General features: G+C 32.1%; 1 protein-coding gene across 1 annotated transcript in view; it reads right to left on the bottom strand.

Moving 5' to 3' along the window:
* Positions 1–17,222, bottom strand: part of SYCP2 (synaptonemal complex protein 2) — a 70,767-nt gene that overhangs the window by 3,923 nt on the left and 49,622 nt on the right. The window contains exons 24-37 of the mRNA XM_024750225.1: positions 15,825–15,952; positions 14,995–15,031; positions 12,771–12,841; positions 12,614–12,671; positions 12,074–12,129; positions 11,600–11,657; positions 10,913–11,081; positions 8,923–8,960; positions 8,284–8,448; positions 6,828–7,023; positions 5,392–5,600; positions 1,428–1,518; positions 1,016–1,168; positions 329–456 (exon numbers count right to left, since the gene is read on the bottom strand). Of these exons, the coding sequence (XP_024605993.1) occupies positions 329–456; positions 1,016–1,168; positions 1,428–1,518; positions 5,392–5,600; positions 6,828–7,023; positions 8,284–8,448; positions 8,923–8,960; positions 10,913–11,081; positions 11,600–11,657; positions 12,074–12,129; positions 12,614–12,671; positions 12,771–12,841; positions 14,995–15,031; positions 15,825–15,952 (1,557 nt within the window). The remainder of the gene's footprint in view (positions 1–328; positions 457–1,015; positions 1,169–1,427; positions 1,519–5,391; positions 5,601–6,827; positions 7,024–8,283; positions 8,449–8,922; positions 8,961–10,912; positions 11,082–11,599; positions 11,658–12,073; positions 12,130–12,613; positions 12,672–12,770; positions 12,842–14,994; positions 15,032–15,824; positions 15,953–17,222) is intronic.

Below are 17,222 nucleotides of genomic sequence, written 5' to 3'. Positions count from 1 at the left end.
TGAAAAGAAAATCGTTCAGAAAAAAAAAAAAAAATTCACAGAAGACTCAAAATGTTAAACTGAAAAGGAAAATAGGACAAAGAGAACCCATAGAAAAAGAAAGAATACAGGTAATGCACAGATTTTAGAAAAGGAACTGGGCTCATGAGATAATAAGGCTTTTCGCCTAGGAATCATTCCAATTTTTCACCAGTACATGAGGAAAGGTGAGTTCACGAAGAAGTGTTTTGTTGCCAAAGGGTCAAACTGACAGTCTAGTAGAAAGTGTGCCATATTGTCATGTTATTGGGTGTAAATATAAATCATAATTTAAAGAATGACAACTCACATGAACTTTCCTCCTAAATTCTGTATTGAACTCCTCACACATCGTCCCTATACCTGAAATTTCAGTTTCCCAGTTCTCCCCAGGAATACAAAAGTCATTTGTTGATAATGGAGATATACTTTCAGACACTAAAAAATGAAGACAATCAGCCAAAATTAAGATATGCATTGTTATAAATTTAGCATTATTTGTCATGAGGCTGAGAACAAATCTATCTTTAGATTCTATATGTAATCTAAGGATTATAAAATCAAAGACAGACTTATTTTTCATTTAAAATATTATTTTGACTTAACTAAAAAAACCTTCTAGCATGGGAATTAAGGCAGAAACAGTAACATTAAAATAGAACATACTTGGACTGATTTTTTAAAAAAAACTAGTTCTTAACTACTACATTATTAACCCAAGTATTTAGTGACACACTCATCTATCAGTAAATTCACACTCTAGTAAAACTTGTCTGTGGTAATCAGTGATAGAATGATAAGGGAGATTTATGAGTAAAAAGACCCCTACTATAACATTATTCAGGTAAAGTGAACTTTGTGATAAAGCATTATCCTTCTTGGATTTATACAAAGTTATCTTTACAAAGGAATTTGTTTTGTGAGTAGAACCACTCAAGATCTAAGAAACCATTTTCAAAAATAAATGCATTTTGACATAGGCATTTGCTCTACCTACCTTTCCAAGTGTGATGATCTGCACCTTCTCCTTTAGACACTTTCTTGGGAAGCAAGTTTGCTCTTTCTTCTTCTTCTTCCAATTCTGCTTCGCCAGGATTACTTAGATTGTCTTCTATGTACATTCGTTTGCGACTAAGATGTTGTGTAGGGCCTTAGAAACAGTTAAAAAGTAATTAACAGTGCTACAATCTTAATTACAAATACCTAATATATACTTGCTTTTATAAAAAAGGCCTTTGTTTCCATTATCTGTATAGTTTTAGGTAACTGTGCAGTAAATTCTATTGTACTTACTTTCATTTTAACATTAACTAAATTGACTTAAAATATATAATTTCCTCAGATGAAATTTTACAGCAGTATTTTGGTGATTAACATGTTTTTTAAAAAGCAAGTCTTTGACTACAAACCTGATACATGAGTGGAGTCATAGGACATGCCACACCATATTTTCCCTCTTCCTTCACTAGACATGGACAATGGAGATGCTGAATGACTTTCCTAAAGTATGTATCAGAAATAGGAAAAAAATTCTGTTATTACTCTTGGATTCACCTTTGACCATCTTTCTCAAACTCTAAAGACAGTAAATTGCAAATGCTATCAATTCTTTTTTGTTTCTATACCTTTTTATGTCTCACACTGCCATGCATTTTTACCTAAATTCTCATGTTAACCTCAATCTTAAATTACAGCAATAGTTTTGAGCTGGCTTTTTTAAACTACTCCTACTTTTCAGTTCTTCCTTATTAGGATTTTGATTTCTTTATCTGAGTCAGGAAATGGGAAGCCATAGAAAAGAAAAGTCTAAACTAGTTCTTTCAAGCTGTATCTTTAAGCCGTACCTTTGTCCTCTAACCTTATGTCTTACTGTTTCAATACACAAGTTTGTTGTTACAGTCACATTAGTCTTTTTCCTGTCTTATGAAAATGCATGTCCACTTCCGGTAGCCTTTCTATACTTAGGTTACTGCTGCTTCTCCAGTCAGTCTGTATATATATACCAACCTATCCACTTAGGTCCAGGTCAAAACCCAGCCCACTCCAAGCTGTAAAATTCTACCTTAACATTCTGTATTTTATAGGTTATTAAAATATTTTTGTTGATGGACTGGTGGACTTCTATAGTGGAAAAAAGCTCACCCAAATTCCTGTATGATCATGAAACCAGAAAGTCCTAATTATAAATATGTCAGTGGTTTAGCAGTGATAGCCTATTTAAGACCATCTCATTTTACAAATTTCAACTCTTTTTCTATGATCAAACCATCCTACATATTTTAAATATCACATTTTCAGATAATAACCGTTGAAAAATACTAAATTATTATAACTATTATTAAAGGCCCGCAATCTGATTCTTATAAGAACCAACTTAGTATAAGGAAAGCTTGATGGATACACTACCATATATACCCCTCTTGCTTGCTTCAAATATGATTTTCATATGTGGAGGTTCAATTTCCATAAATTTTTTCTGAACTGTAACTGCCTACATCTGAATAGCTGTTGCAATTTTTGTATTTCCTGTATAAGTACACTCCTCCCTCAGTATCTGCGGGGCGGATTCAGTTCCAGGACCCCTTACAAATATCGAAATCCACTGATGCTACCGTCCCATATATAAAATAGTGATCCACAGTTGGCTGAGTCCACAGGTGTGGAACCGATGGATATGGAGGGCCAACTGTGCCACAGAATTTATACTGTTTCTATTCACAATAGTATTATTCTTAACTGGGCCATGAATGAACAAGACACACAGAAACCCAAAGGAAGTTAGAAAAGTAAAGTAAGAAAAACACAACAACATTAAACCAAACTACTTAAATTTTGAGGGAGTAACTCATTCCCTACTAAAACTCAACACCCATTCATAACTGAAAAAAAGGCACTTGAACAAGTATCTACCAAAAACTATCGATAAGCACGCATGCTAGCATGGTATCTATTTAGCACTGCTCTACAGGTCATAGTAACCTTAAAACTGAAAAGACCATGCAGTATAAGGACTGGAAGAGGAAATGCAAAAATTACCATAAAAAACAGTTTATGATTATCTATATTCAAAATACAAGAGAATCTAGGCAGGCGATTATGAATTTGCCAAGGGTGTGGGGACATATAAAAATCAATAGTGTTTCTACACAAAAGCAAAACGTTAAAAATCCAGAAAACAATTGTTTTAAAGTTTTTTTTTTTTACATACAGTAAAGAAAAAGGCCCATGAAACACTGCAGAAGTACAACTTCCTTTGTGGAAGATTTGACACAACTTTGTTGGAAATAAGACCAAAAAGTAGAAAAATGAAATATGTCGATGAGAAATCTCAGTAACGATACTGGGAAATGGCAATTCTTCCCTTAGACAAACTAATTCTAAATTTTATTGGACGAGTATAGGGCCAAGAGAATTTAGAAGCAGAATGAGATGAGGGTGAGGATGGGGGTGATGAAACCCCTGTAAGCATAAAACTACACTAATTGAAGCAATGTTGTATAAGCTCAAAGATAGGCACTGTTCTATATTCTACTGGCCAAACAGCTGACCCATGTGGTTGCCAAGGCTGTGACCAAACTGGCATCACAAATGATGGAGAAAGGAGGGGTATCCAATGCATGGTATTGCACTAATTCACTATCCATATGCAAAGAGGAAGCCTAGGAAGATGGAAAACCTCAAAGTTAAAACTAACATTTGTACAAGAAACGAAAATATTTTTATGACAATAACTGAGGGAAGGATTTCTTGAAGAACCAAAGATTGGTAAATTTCATTACATCATATTTTGATTTAACTAAGTGAAAGACCGCTACATACTAGAAAAAGAACGTCTGCATTGTATATAACCAATAAAGAATTAATCTCCAGAATACAGTAAGAATTCCTACAAATTTATAGGAAAAATCAAACTATGCAATTTAAAAATTAGAAAAAACACAGTTTACAAAGTGGCCAAAAAATATGAAAATACTCACTGATGCTGTTAATCTGAAAAATGCAAATTAAAGTCAGACACACTTTACACTCATCAGATGGGCAAAAAAACTGTAGAAAAAGGGGCACTATCACATAGCACTGTTGGAGAGTGTAAGCTGGTACAACTAATTTATATAGCAAATTTCCAATGCCTAATTAAGAGTCAACAGTAAATGGGAAACACAATGTCTCCTGTAAATGTCCAGCCAATAAATATGTTACAATTAAAATTCCATCTAGCACAGATAGTATCAAAGTAGGTGGGTGGGGATGACCTAAGGTGTTGAGATTTGCAAGATGGGATACTAAAGGGAGAAAGGATTCAAGGAAAGGAGGGATGACAGAGCAATACTGAGAAAGGACCATGGGATGATGGTCTAGTGGGAAATGGTTTCAAATTGTGGTCTGTAGAAATTAAGAGTCTTGCAAAGGTGCTTTTGGGGGGTTATCAGAGAGGGAGGGAGGTGTGTACGCGACAGTTTAGACCCATCTGCTTTAAAGAGCATAACTGCATTTTTATTTTTATGTTTGGCACACTGAAGGTTTCATATAAGATTCTGTTTGGCAATCAGTTCTGTAGCTTTATCACTACTTCAAAATTCTCCAAATTAAGCCTTCTATACAGGCCAAGCCAAGGAGGTGAGGTGGGTTTTGTAAACTGGTACCAAAGTACAAACTTAAAAAAAAAAAAAAAAAAAGCAGAATTCAAACTACAAACTACTCCTCATAGACATTGTATTTTTATCTACACTCCCTCACTTTGACCCATAATTGATTCCTTTCTCTAATACCTTTTTAAAAGACTTTTGAGCATATGTACATATTTTATTAATAAGAAATGGTACATATAATAAATGAGCAGCAGAATAAAGACTTTTTCAATATACCATTACGTTAATATTCACGCCATTTAACTATTAAAGTTCCTTTACAAATCTGTAAAGCAAATGCTATAGTCATACTGTTTTCAACTATATTCTTTGTCAGTTTGCTTTGCCAACTTGTGATTTAGTAACTAAAAGGTTACAGACTTCGAGTTATGGTGAAACCGGAAAGAAGCGCCTGTGTTGCAGGAATAAGCCTGTTCCAATCTAGGAAATGTAGTTCTGACATGTAGACAAATAAGTAGTACCTCTTTGGAAGTGACTGTTTCTATCACAGAATTCTTACCAGTACTCTGTACTTCTCATACCACTACATCTTTCTCTTGTGTGTATCAGTCTGTTAGTTCACTGAGGCTGTTTTACTTATCGGTAGGTTCCTTCTCTCCCCCAGACCAAACTCAAAACCTTAAACAGAGAAGCACTGTACATCTGATTAAGATTAGAGGCAAATGATTTACTCCCTTCAGGTATATCTAATAAAGGAAAATACATATATACATTATTTCCTTACCGAAAAGAATGATCGTGGAATTGGTGAGCAACTTTCTCTTGTACATAGTGAATTCTTCTCACTGTTCTTGGGTGACTTTACTGGACTTCCAACTCCACTGTTTAAGGATTCAGGTGATGAAATTTTTGGATAAGGTGATACTGATTTTGTTATACAGCCATAGTCCTGAGTAAAATCCCTTTCTGTTATTTTCTCTATACCTACATTGCCTCACAAAACACAAACAAAAAGATGGCAGGTGTTAATCACTGACATCTTTAGAAATAGTATTATTAAATTCTAAAAAATACAGTAATTTATCAAATCCTCAAATCTTAGCTGTATTTAGAAAGGATAAATGTTCAATAAATCAAGATAAAATTAAGTGTAAAGTATTTTTATAAGACTTTGAATAATATTAATGTCTCAATTTAAAACAAAATTGTAACTATAAGAAGTTTCAAAACATTTTCAAACACAAATATCTGTAGTATGGGCTGCACTATAATGATCAACCTAATTATTATCTTGAGCAATTTTGACACCAGTACTGATATATATATTAAGGTCACAGAACTTTATGGTTAGAAATGGCTTGGGAAATCATCTGGTCTACCTCCTTTATATATAGATGAGAAAATTCATGGCTGAAATAAGTCTTAGTATAAATGAATTCTCAGACAGTTTTCAAATCAAATCAGGGCATGTGCATCTGTCTTCTAAGTGTGTGCTTATCTGAGATGACAGTGGTCCCAAGCATTATGAAAATATTCTAGAAAAGAACAAAGTAGCTACTTTAGAGGAAATGTACATTAACTGGTGTTGAATGGTCTTGAATTTTAGCTAAAATGACAGACACTTAGAAATGCTTTAAAATATCCATAAAGGGAAATGAAAAATATACTAAAAGTAGAAACTTATAGTTTCTATACTGGAAAAATATATACATATGCCAGCGCTCCAAAGAATAAATTTTCTCTTTCCCAATTATTTTTAAATAAAAGCAAAACTTCAATTGTTTATGAAGATAATCCACTACAGCTCCAAAGATTGACCATGATATTCCTTGGAGAATTCTGTCAATGAAATGTAAAAATGAGAAAATAGAAATCCCCATCATTACTTCCCTCTTATTAAATATATTTTGAGCTAAAAACATAAGTGTTTATTCAAGCTTTCACATTATAATTTGTAAGTATACATTAAATATTTTCTATATTGAAGCATTTGGTCTTTAACTTCCTAACATGTAAAACTTCAGTGTCATAGTAATATTGTTCCCAAGTCTACTTAGCAAAGACCAAGTTACTAGCATTAACTAGTTTAAAAATGAGGTTTTGACTACTGAAAATCTTAAAACATATCCCTCGAAGTTAGTCTTCAAATTGTATTTTCACATAATTAGTTATAAAAGAAAGTTACTGAACATTCAACTAAAAGAAAAAAATGATACTGACATCTCATTACTTCTATAGATGACGGACTCCCAGATAAAGTTACAGGAGATAGATCAAGGTTATTATCTCTTATAGTATCTTTCAGTAGAGGTGAGTTTTTCCATTCTTTTGATACATCCTCTTGTGTTTCGGCAGTGAAGGGATTCTGCTGTTTCTTTGGCAGTTTCATGGTTTTGCGTCTGGAATGGATCTTCTCCTAAATGTATTGATATCTTTCAGTTATACTCGAATACAAATAACTTATACTGGGACACATAAAACAATTTAATTAAATTACATTGAATTATTAAATGCCTTGTATCACTACATACAGGCATAACAGGGGCCTCAACATGAGTAGTGAAAGACCTTCTAATACACAAGAAAGCATATGACAAATTCACAGGAAAACATTATAGACTATAATAAATATCCTAATAGATACAAATAAAATGCTATAACGGTTCAAAAAAGATGATTTCCAGTTTAGGGAAACCAGAAGGAATTCCCCGATTTCATGGTACTCAACATGCTCAGGAGTTTGTAAAAGAAGATGGCAAGGGAACATACTGAGAGTATGGAGGACGACTGATATGAGCAAAGGTAGCGAGAAGCACAGCTCTTGTTTGGCAGTCACAGGTTATTCTATTTGACTGGTACAGTTCTGTGTATATACTGGGCAAGTGAGAAAATAAGCTTGGAAAGGTATTTCGATGTTTTGAATGTCTATTTGGAGATTTTCAGGGTTTTCCTTTGAAGAAGGTAAGATGAGAGGTGGCTTGGTAAGATTTACCTAATTATTTGCATAGTAAATTAAAGTAGGAAGCGATAAGAAAATGTGGAGGTAAGTTATGAAGTCCTTAAGTTCTTCCAGGTAAGAGATAACAGAGGGCGATGGAGGTTTAATGATTTAAAATGAGAACAAAAAAACAAAAAATAAAAAAAAACAAAACAGAACAAAAAATAATAATAATAAAATGAGAACAGTGTAATGATCAGAGACCTGCCAGACTCTTTTGAGTTCAAATCTTTTTTTTTTTTTTTAACCTTTTCCAAGCTGTGTGGCCTTGGGTAAGTTCCTTCATCTCTCTAGAAGTCAGGGGTGAACAGAGGTGGGGCAGGGTATGGAAAGAACCTCAGATCCAATATTTTTGCTTTCATTCAAGAAAAAGATCCACAGCTTCCCAACAGTCTGTAGTTTCTTGAAGCGTAATTTTGGAAAGACCAAGTACTTCTCTAATTCAAAGATATTAAAGTTATAATTTTACTAGAGTCAAACATCTCTTTTGTAACAATAATGCCAACTTATTATAAATTTTAACATTATATTGCCTAAGGATCAATTTTTAGAATTGTTATATGTTTTCTCATATAAAAAGAAGTGACAAGATAAATCTGACATTCTTACAAAATATATTCTATATTTAATATTTTAAAAGGCTTTTAGAAACTATTAATCTGAATTGTATCTATTTACCTTTACTTTCTCTTTAAATGAATGTGAAAATTCTTGTTCACTCTCTGATTCTGAATTTGAGAGATCTTTATAATTTTTTTTGGTTTCTGCGGCTCGTCGTGGAAGTCTCATTCTCCCCTCTGGAACTGTCTCGTCTACCTTTTTGGTGATGTTTTTGTTGGATGTCTTTAGGAGAAAAATTCCTGAATATATTAGATCAATATTTTGAGATACAAGCTATTTGCTACAAAATTGGCACTGTGACAAGATCTGTATATTTGTAGGAATAAAAAGATTCCTGATTAATACTTTTAAAATGACTGGATTTTATCTTTCCATTTCAAATATATCTTTATCACCTTTTTATCCTTATCATTAAAGCTCTGTGAGGCCTGATATGTATTACATAACTAAAGTAAGAGAGAGAGAAAGGAAAAGATATCAAAAATACCTACAACCACAGAATAAAATAGACTTAAAACAAGTCAACATGATTCAAAAAGGCAGAAGGTAGAAGTAAGTGTGCAAAGCTTGGAACAATTATAGAAAGCAAGGAACTGATAACAAGGATAAATTTATGAGGGGACAAATGATATTTTTTCATTACAAGGAGAAAAATAATTTTAAAGGGATGTTTGAACACAGACTTCCTGGTTTTACCATTTTAGATCTTGGCTGTCCCCTTTCCAAAGATGGTCCTGCAATTCAAGAAAATAAGGTTAAATTTTTCAAATAGATAAGAACTGCCATTAAAATTTGTTAGAATACTTCTGCATGTAAGTTAAAATCATAAAAACAATAAGAATATACCTTTAAACTCATTCAAAATTTTAAGTTTCAAGATAAGACTAAACTGACATTGATAAATTTTACAGTATAGTTTGGTACAACATGAATTACCAATTTCCATTCTCCTTTATTTTATAGTATGCACTTTTAAACATACAAGAGAATATGTAACATACATTATAAAGTTACACCCATGAATCTACTATTCCACTATGAACCAGATTATGAATAATACCGAATCTACTTTGTGTACTCCCTCTTACACGATCCTCCATATCCCCTCTGCCAAAAGGTCATCGCTATCCTGAAATCTGTTTCTTAGTCACTTGCTCTTAAAGTTTTACTTCACAGATATATATCCCTAGACAATATAATGAACTTTATAAAACTGTATCACATTATATGAAATATTCTATGATTTGGTTTATTTTTCACCCATCATTATGTTTCTAAGATTTACCCATATTATTAAGAGTTGCTTCAGTCCCTATTCCCTTTTTTGCATTTCCAGGACAATTTCCTCTTTCTAAATATTCACTGAAGCCTAAGAACTGGGCTTATCCCAGCCAAGGAAATAATAATGAATTGGGATTATCCAAGGTCTTCCTGGCAATAAACCAGCTCGTACATATTGGCTCACTGTCATTCAACCATAAAAACAAAACAATTCACTCAGAAGTGTTCTATTTTAAGAGTATTTACTGACTTCAGTATTCTAACCTTTAATAACTTCCCATGTCATAAATGTCTTTACTTATACATCTTCCTACTAGACTATAAGGTCCCTGAGAGTATGTGAATCTTATCATGTTTCTCCTTGGCTTATAACACACTGCTTCAAAGTCCACACACTGTGACTAGACCCAGCCATATTTTTCAACATTCTGCCACAAGTCTGATCTACATTCCAACTACCCCGATACTGTACTTCCTAAGTACACTATGCTATTTCCTACTGTCTCTTATATATATGATAATCCTATTACTTCTCTTCCTCATGTGTATGATTGAACTCTCATCTGTTTTCAAGATTCAGCCTCATTTCTAAACACACGCCAAAGTTCATTTCCTATTTCCTCTATTTTTACTTCTTTTTAAGCCATCGTTCCCTCCCCCAACTCCCACAGGCCACTAACAATTATTTTTATCCTGAAAGAAAATAAAAACTGATTCCTTAAAACAAATATAAAAGCTCAGAGTTATGTTACCTTCTTTTAAAAATGGAATATATAAAATCTCTGTGGTTTAGTAAACACTGAAATTTATCTAAGCTATGAAAATGGCCATTATGTCTAGCCAAAAATGCATACCTCAAACTCTTGTCCAGCTACTTCAAGAAGCAGAAGACTTATGCTGGGAAAACATTTTATAAAAGATTTTGGCAAAAATATTTCTGTACGAAAATTGTTTTCCTTTCAATAAATGTTTATTGCATCTATGTGAATTCCTAAAAAGCAGGGAGCGGGGTGTTGTCCAAGCTTTGATTTTGTTTACAGTGCTGGGGTCATAAGTACTTAGTACATGACTCACAGTAATTAGCCAAATAACTGAATAGTAGGCCATGAGTAGAGAAATGATGAGAGTGTGTCATGAACTAAAGATTATGATAAGCCATATTTTGTGTCCCTGAAGATTCCAATAAAAAAGAAATTTAAATATAACCATATTACCAAAAATAAGAAAACAAAAACCGCTGTAGCATTTTGGTGTATTTACTTTCATACTTTTGTTCCTATTCAAAAGAGTATGTAATTATAAACACTATCTACATAACAAAAACACATTTATCAACCAACAAAGTGTTTCATACAGTTGAAACGGTAAAATCATTTACAGATTTCTCTAAAAAGTGATTTCTTACTTGATTTCCCACTTTTATGTTTCTTCACATTTTTATTTCTGCTGTAGTCTATTAGCTGTGGTTTTGATTTTGGTTCTCTTAGCCAGCTAATATCGGTCTTGCTGTCATCATATTTGTATTCTGTGTCACTATCACTAAAGAGATTTTTCTTTTTGTGATTAGTTACAGTCTATAAAAACAAAAAAACACAATCCTTGTAATAGATGAAGGAATCTGGCTTATTATATGTCATACAAAGGAAGTTAAACCAAAAAATAAAAAATAAAACCACCAAAAAACTCAGAAAAACTAACTTCTCATTTTTTTTTAGCACACTAAATCATCTATCTGGCATTAAGGACCTATCCAATAAAATCACTCAGAAACCCAGATCAGAGATTGAGATTTATATTTTGCTGTCAATGTTGTTGTTAATTAAAAGTTAAATCAAAACAGCTTACTTCCATAGAGACAAAACCTAATACCATTGAAGAGAGTAACTAAGGTTGTCATATTTTCTATTACTAGACGATTACAAATAGCTCAGACACTATAGGAAAAGTCAAAATAGGAACATGAATAATCTCCAGAGTAAAAAAAAAGTGATCCAAATATTTTTGTTTTTCAGTTCTGGGATAATCTTTGGCATTGAAAAATGAGTAAAAGAAATACTGATTTTAATAGACACATTAGGATATTATAACTTACTCTTTTATCTTTTGTTTTGAGAGAAGGTTCAAGTTCATCATGATTCCTTAAACCTAACCTTAAACAAAAATATGCATTAATTTAAATCTTAATTACTTGTTTTTTTAAGGTAGTATGCAACTGGACAGTTAGACCTGGGTTTTCTGCCTTAACTCTTTTACTAAGTCCCTATATAAATGTGGCCAAGTCACTTATTCTCTCTGACCTCAGTTAATTATAAAGTAACAAGGTTAGATGACAAGACTAGAAAAGACTAAGTCCTTTCAGCTTACAACTAATATCAAGTGTACAGAATCTGCAAATTAATTTTAGAAGTAAATGCTAAAATAATAGAGTAATAGTAGTTATGACAGCATTTTTATTCTCTCTTTTGATATGTTAAAATGTCAAACTGGGAGGAAATATTTAAGAAAAAGAACAACTGAGAAAACTGTATTTTAAACTGATCCATCTAATTATAATAAAAATACCTACAATGTCACTGAACTGTCCAGGCGGGTTTCTCTAGCTGTAGTCTGAAATTCTTGGATCTACATTTTGAATAAGCATTAAAAAATTTTTTAGTGTTAAAAGAAGGTAAACAACAATTAAAAGAAATTAACATAAAAATCTTGTTTCTATAACTTCATGTAAGATGTGACAATAAAATTAATCTTACTAAAATGTTTTTATATTTAAGAAGAAAGCTAATAATATAAACTATAATAAAAACAAAATAAGATTAAATCTGTTGCATCAGTAAAGAAAGTGAATTTCTTGTTGCCCCAGTTACTCATTTTTCTCTACTTCAGTCCAAAAGATTTGAAAGAAAACCAAAAATACCTAGGTTGGTACCAAATAAATTTTGAAGAATTTAATAATATATGTTAAAATATTTTAAAGCATATCTATAAGAGGATGGAAATTAGAAAACATGCTCTAATAACTGCATGGTAAATACAAAATAAATACTGAATAACTAAATACAAAATTTAGTATTTTGTACAAAACACAAAATTCTGATTTCTAGCTTACCCCAAGTTTTATAATAGGCTCATCAGCTCCATTCAAATTAAAATTGTAAACATCATTCCTGTAAAAATGAAGAGAAATATTAACTTCATTATAAACAAATACATTTATTGTCTTCAAATATGAAGAAAACTTTTAAGATTTATGAAAAATTACTTACAATGGGCATTCAGCAGTAACATTAACAAAAGTAGTCTTCAATTGTCTATAACTTTTTTTCTGAACCTTTTCCTAAATACAGAAGAAATTTACATAAAACCATTCAAACTTGTACATCGCTTGTCAAACAAATAACAGATGCAACTAAATTTTCATATATTATCTAGTTGTGCTTCTACTAATATAAATTTTACATTTGTGAGTTTCTTTATAAACATCCACACTTCAAAAAAATTGAAGACTTAAGTGTTAACTGAGAACATAATAGAAATTATTGCAAATCAAATACAAACGATCCTTATATCTTTAATATTTATTGACATTACTGTACATAGGTAAATGACCTCACTGGTATTCTACAAGCTGAATTTAGTGATTCTAGGATCACAAAACAATCATGCTTCTACTTTTTCCCCCCAGTATCTCATTTGCTTTAAACTGTTAAATAGAACAATTTCAGGAGAGGCTACGGTGTAAAATCTCATGTGAAAGAGACAAAATTGTATCAATCAATTAGTATTATTAGGGAAAGATGTGTGTACATTTATTCCTATAGCCCACTGCTCAAAGTATATTCAATCTGATCAAAAAGTAGGCAGAAAAGTTAAATAAAATTTTAACATACTTAAGTGTGTAATTATGTTATTAAAGTAATTTAACTATAATTAGTACACAAATATCACTGAATGACTGATTACTGATCAGAAATAATTAGAAGTCTAATTTAATATCTGGAAGTTGGAAATATTAAAACTAAAATATTCATTTTAGTTGTGATTCATCTTCAATTTTATTATTTCTTTTGGCTGTTTTATAATAAAATAGTTTACATTATTCCAAAAAGTTTATCCTTCAATATTTTACTCCTCTAATCACTGATCTGACTTGTTCTTTCCAAAATGATTTTTACCATTGTTTAGATACATTTGCTCAATTCATCTTTTGCATGCCAGTGTTTGCTAAGTATTACTGAAGATCCAAAAATGAGCAGATATTAAAGAAGATACAAAGGTCTTACTTATATAGGATACAAAGATGATTCTAAATAGTTGCATTCTAGTAGAAAACAGAAGAGAGAAAACAAGAACTGCAAAGTTAATAAAAAGGTACAAAGACATTATTATTATTGCACAGATTCAGAATTCTTGCCCATTTGGATTTTGAGTTAGGGCACCTTAGAAAGTTTTCATAAAGAAGGCAGACTCTGAAGCAAGGTTTGCAAGGAGGAATAAAGTTTTGACAAGGAGAAAAGAGGGTGAAAGAACCTGGCGACTCGCTTCGCAGTTCCTTCCAAAGGGGGAAGAAAAAGAATAAACACTTAGGAAAGACACTTCAGGGAATCTCAATTTATGTTTCAGCTAAATAAGACATGTCTAGGGAACTAATTTTAGGAAATAAGACAGACTTTTAAGAGGTCTAGGGAGCCAGCTTAAGTCTCCACTTAATTCAATAAGGAGGAGAGGAGATATGGGGATATATGTATACGTACAGCTGATTCACTCTGTTATAAAGCAGAAACTAACACACCGTTGTAAAGCAATTATACTCCAATAAAGATGTTAAAAACAAACAAAAAGCAACAGAGACCAAAGGATTCTCAATAAGAGAATGACATGATTGAAGCTGTGTGCTTTGGAAAGTAATAAAGCTAGTATTGAATGTAATGAATGGACTGGCACAGAGAAAATACTAGAGACAAAAAGAATTACATAAAGGATATTATAATAACCCAGGGATTAGAAATTAGAACTCAAAAAAATAGGAGTTGGCACAGGCAGGAGAGGGAAAACTCAAGAGGAACTTACAGAAGGTAAAGCTCAAAACTTGAAATTAACTGGAGATAACTGTGAGGAATAAATCAAAGATAACTGATATTTTAAACCTGGATGAATAATAAATGTTTTTAACAAAAATATGGACTTCAGAATGATCTTATTGTCAAGAGAGATGGGATAAGTTAGGAAAAAAATGGTACTGAATCATGTACCAAAAAGTAAAAATATCACACATGTATGTAAAAGAAGCATTTTCTTTGAAAAGCAGAACAGAAGTTTAGGGGGCTTTTCTGAGTACGTGCCACTAATCTGGTCAGTTGTTTAATCCATTTTTCAATATGCTGAAAACATTAAATCTGCTTCCATCCTACTACTATTCTATTTTACTGTAAAGTCAAATATCATAGAGTTTGACTATACATTTGGTGTAGTGAAATACATGAAACTTACCTTACTGAGCTGTAGATCAGATTTGTTTGAAAAACCACTATAGAAAAGGTTTTGTCAAAATTAAAAAGGCAATTAAATGTCAGTAGAATGTTTTTCATAAAATCCATATTATATAAGGTAAAACATATTTGGATCACTAAGTCTACATTCAATATGCTACAAGTAACTGAAATGTGACAGTCCTAGTCTGATATTTTTGCAACTCCACACACAGTAAACAGCAACAAAAAAAACTTAAGTCTAAGTTGAATCATTTATGCAGCAGGAGGTGCCAGACAATTTAAATGAATGGTTCTGCCATGAGAGTAATTTTTTTCATGCCATATAGAGTCAGAATTAACTTAAACATGAATTAACTACCTGGAAGCCTGTAAAGAGACATTTTGTAATAAAAGAAAACCTTCAGAAAGACTGCGAACAAGGAATACATATATACAATACAAAATAACTCATTTCAGGTCATTTAAATTTCATATTTTATTAAGCAATATATGTAAATATATTTAGTCTTACTCATCACTAGTCTCAGTAAATAACATTTCTAAAAAGTCTATATCCTAAAGATTTATTTCTGAAATGGTATGCTGTATCAATATGGTGCTCTTGATACTTTATAAAATGTAATCAGATACTAGAATGACTAATTTCAATTGTAGTTCCCTTTCTATATAATTTAAACAGATTCTATTTATAAAAGTAAATAAGTACCTGTGTTTTCTAATGGAAAGTTACATTATTTGGACATATGTTTAAAACTAACCTTAAAACTAGGTAAAATAATTTAGTTGTATCTCTCAGAAAAATATTCATTTCTAAATTTAAGAACATACCTGTCAATCAAAGACTCCTTTAATTTTCTTGTAGACTTTATGCCATCCTTTGGTTTGTATCTCTTATTAATTTGGCTTATCAAAGATTCTGCTGCATCAGTAAATCCTTTCCCTTTTGACTTTTCTCTCTGAAACAATTTGTTAGCTACTTAAAAACTCTACCAAGTTAACCTTCAAAGGAAAAAAAAGGCTAAAAAGAAAATTTAAGAAAAAAAATCTGGTTCTATAAATAACTACAAAGAGAAATAAAAGGGGTCAGAAATTTTTTTTTTAAAAATTAGTAAGTTTGGACCTTGTTAGGCATTACAACAACTTAGGAAAAGTCTTTTAACATATAGAAATGTGCAGAGTGCTTTGCAGCTATTAAAAAAAGTTTCTATCCATGGGGGAAAAAATCATAAAAAACTGAAGGAAACCAAAAGTTGGTTCTTTGAAAAGATCAATAAAATTGATAAGCCTCTAGCCAAGTTCATTAAGAAAAAATACAGAAATGACCAGTATCAGAAATGAGAGGCTATCACTATGGATCACATGGATAAATCACAAGGATAATAAAAACATCTTCTGAACAACTCTCTGCTCATGAATTTGATAACCTAGAGTAAACGGACCAATTCCTTGAAAGACAAATTCTACTAAAACTCACACAGGGAGAAATAAATCATCTGAATAGGCCTAGTCTATTAAAGAAATTGAAACAATAATTAATACCTGCCAAAACAGAAAGCAACAGGCCCAGATGGGTTCACTGTTGAGTTTTATCAAACATTTAAGGAAGAATTATACAACTTTTCACAACCTTTCAGAAGACAGAAGCAGAGGGAGTACCTCCTAACTCACTGTATGAAACCAATATATCCTAATACCAAAATCAAAGGAATTACAAGAAAGGAAAGCTGTAGACTAATATTTCTTATAAACATAGATGCAAAAATCCTCAACAAAAAATTTAGCAAATTGAATACAATAACATATAAAAAGAATTATGTACCCACAACCAAGTGGAATTCCAGGTATGCAATGTTGATTCAACATCTGAAAATCAACTAATATAATCCAGGTTGGGCTTCCCTGGTGGCGCAGTGGTTGAGAGTCTGCCTGCCAATGCAGGGGACACGGGTTCGAGCCCTGGTCTGGGAGGATCCCACATGCCGCGGAGCAACTAAGCCCGTGAGCCACAACTACTGAGCCTGCACGTCTGAAGCTTGTGCTCCACAACAAGAGAGGCCGCGACAGTGAGAGGCCCGTTCAGTGCGATGAGGAGTGGCCCGCTCGCCACAACTAGAGAAAGCCCTCGCACAGAAACGAAGACCCAACACAGCCAAAAATAAAATAAATAAATAAATAAAATCCAGGCTAAGGAAGAAAAATCATATGATCATATCAGTAGATGCACAA

The sequence above is a fragment of the Neophocaena asiaeorientalis genome, unplaced genomic scaffold (genome assembly GCF_003031525.2).
Source record: "Neophocaena asiaeorientalis asiaeorientalis breed wild unplaced genomic scaffold, Neophocaena_asiaeorientalis_V1.1 scaffold606, whole genome shotgun sequence".
In the NCBI taxonomy this organism is placed as follows: Eukaryota; Metazoa; Chordata; class Mammalia; order Artiodactyla; family Phocoenidae; genus Neophocaena; species Neophocaena asiaeorientalis.
This window is presented reverse-complemented; position numbering and strand designations above follow the sequence as displayed.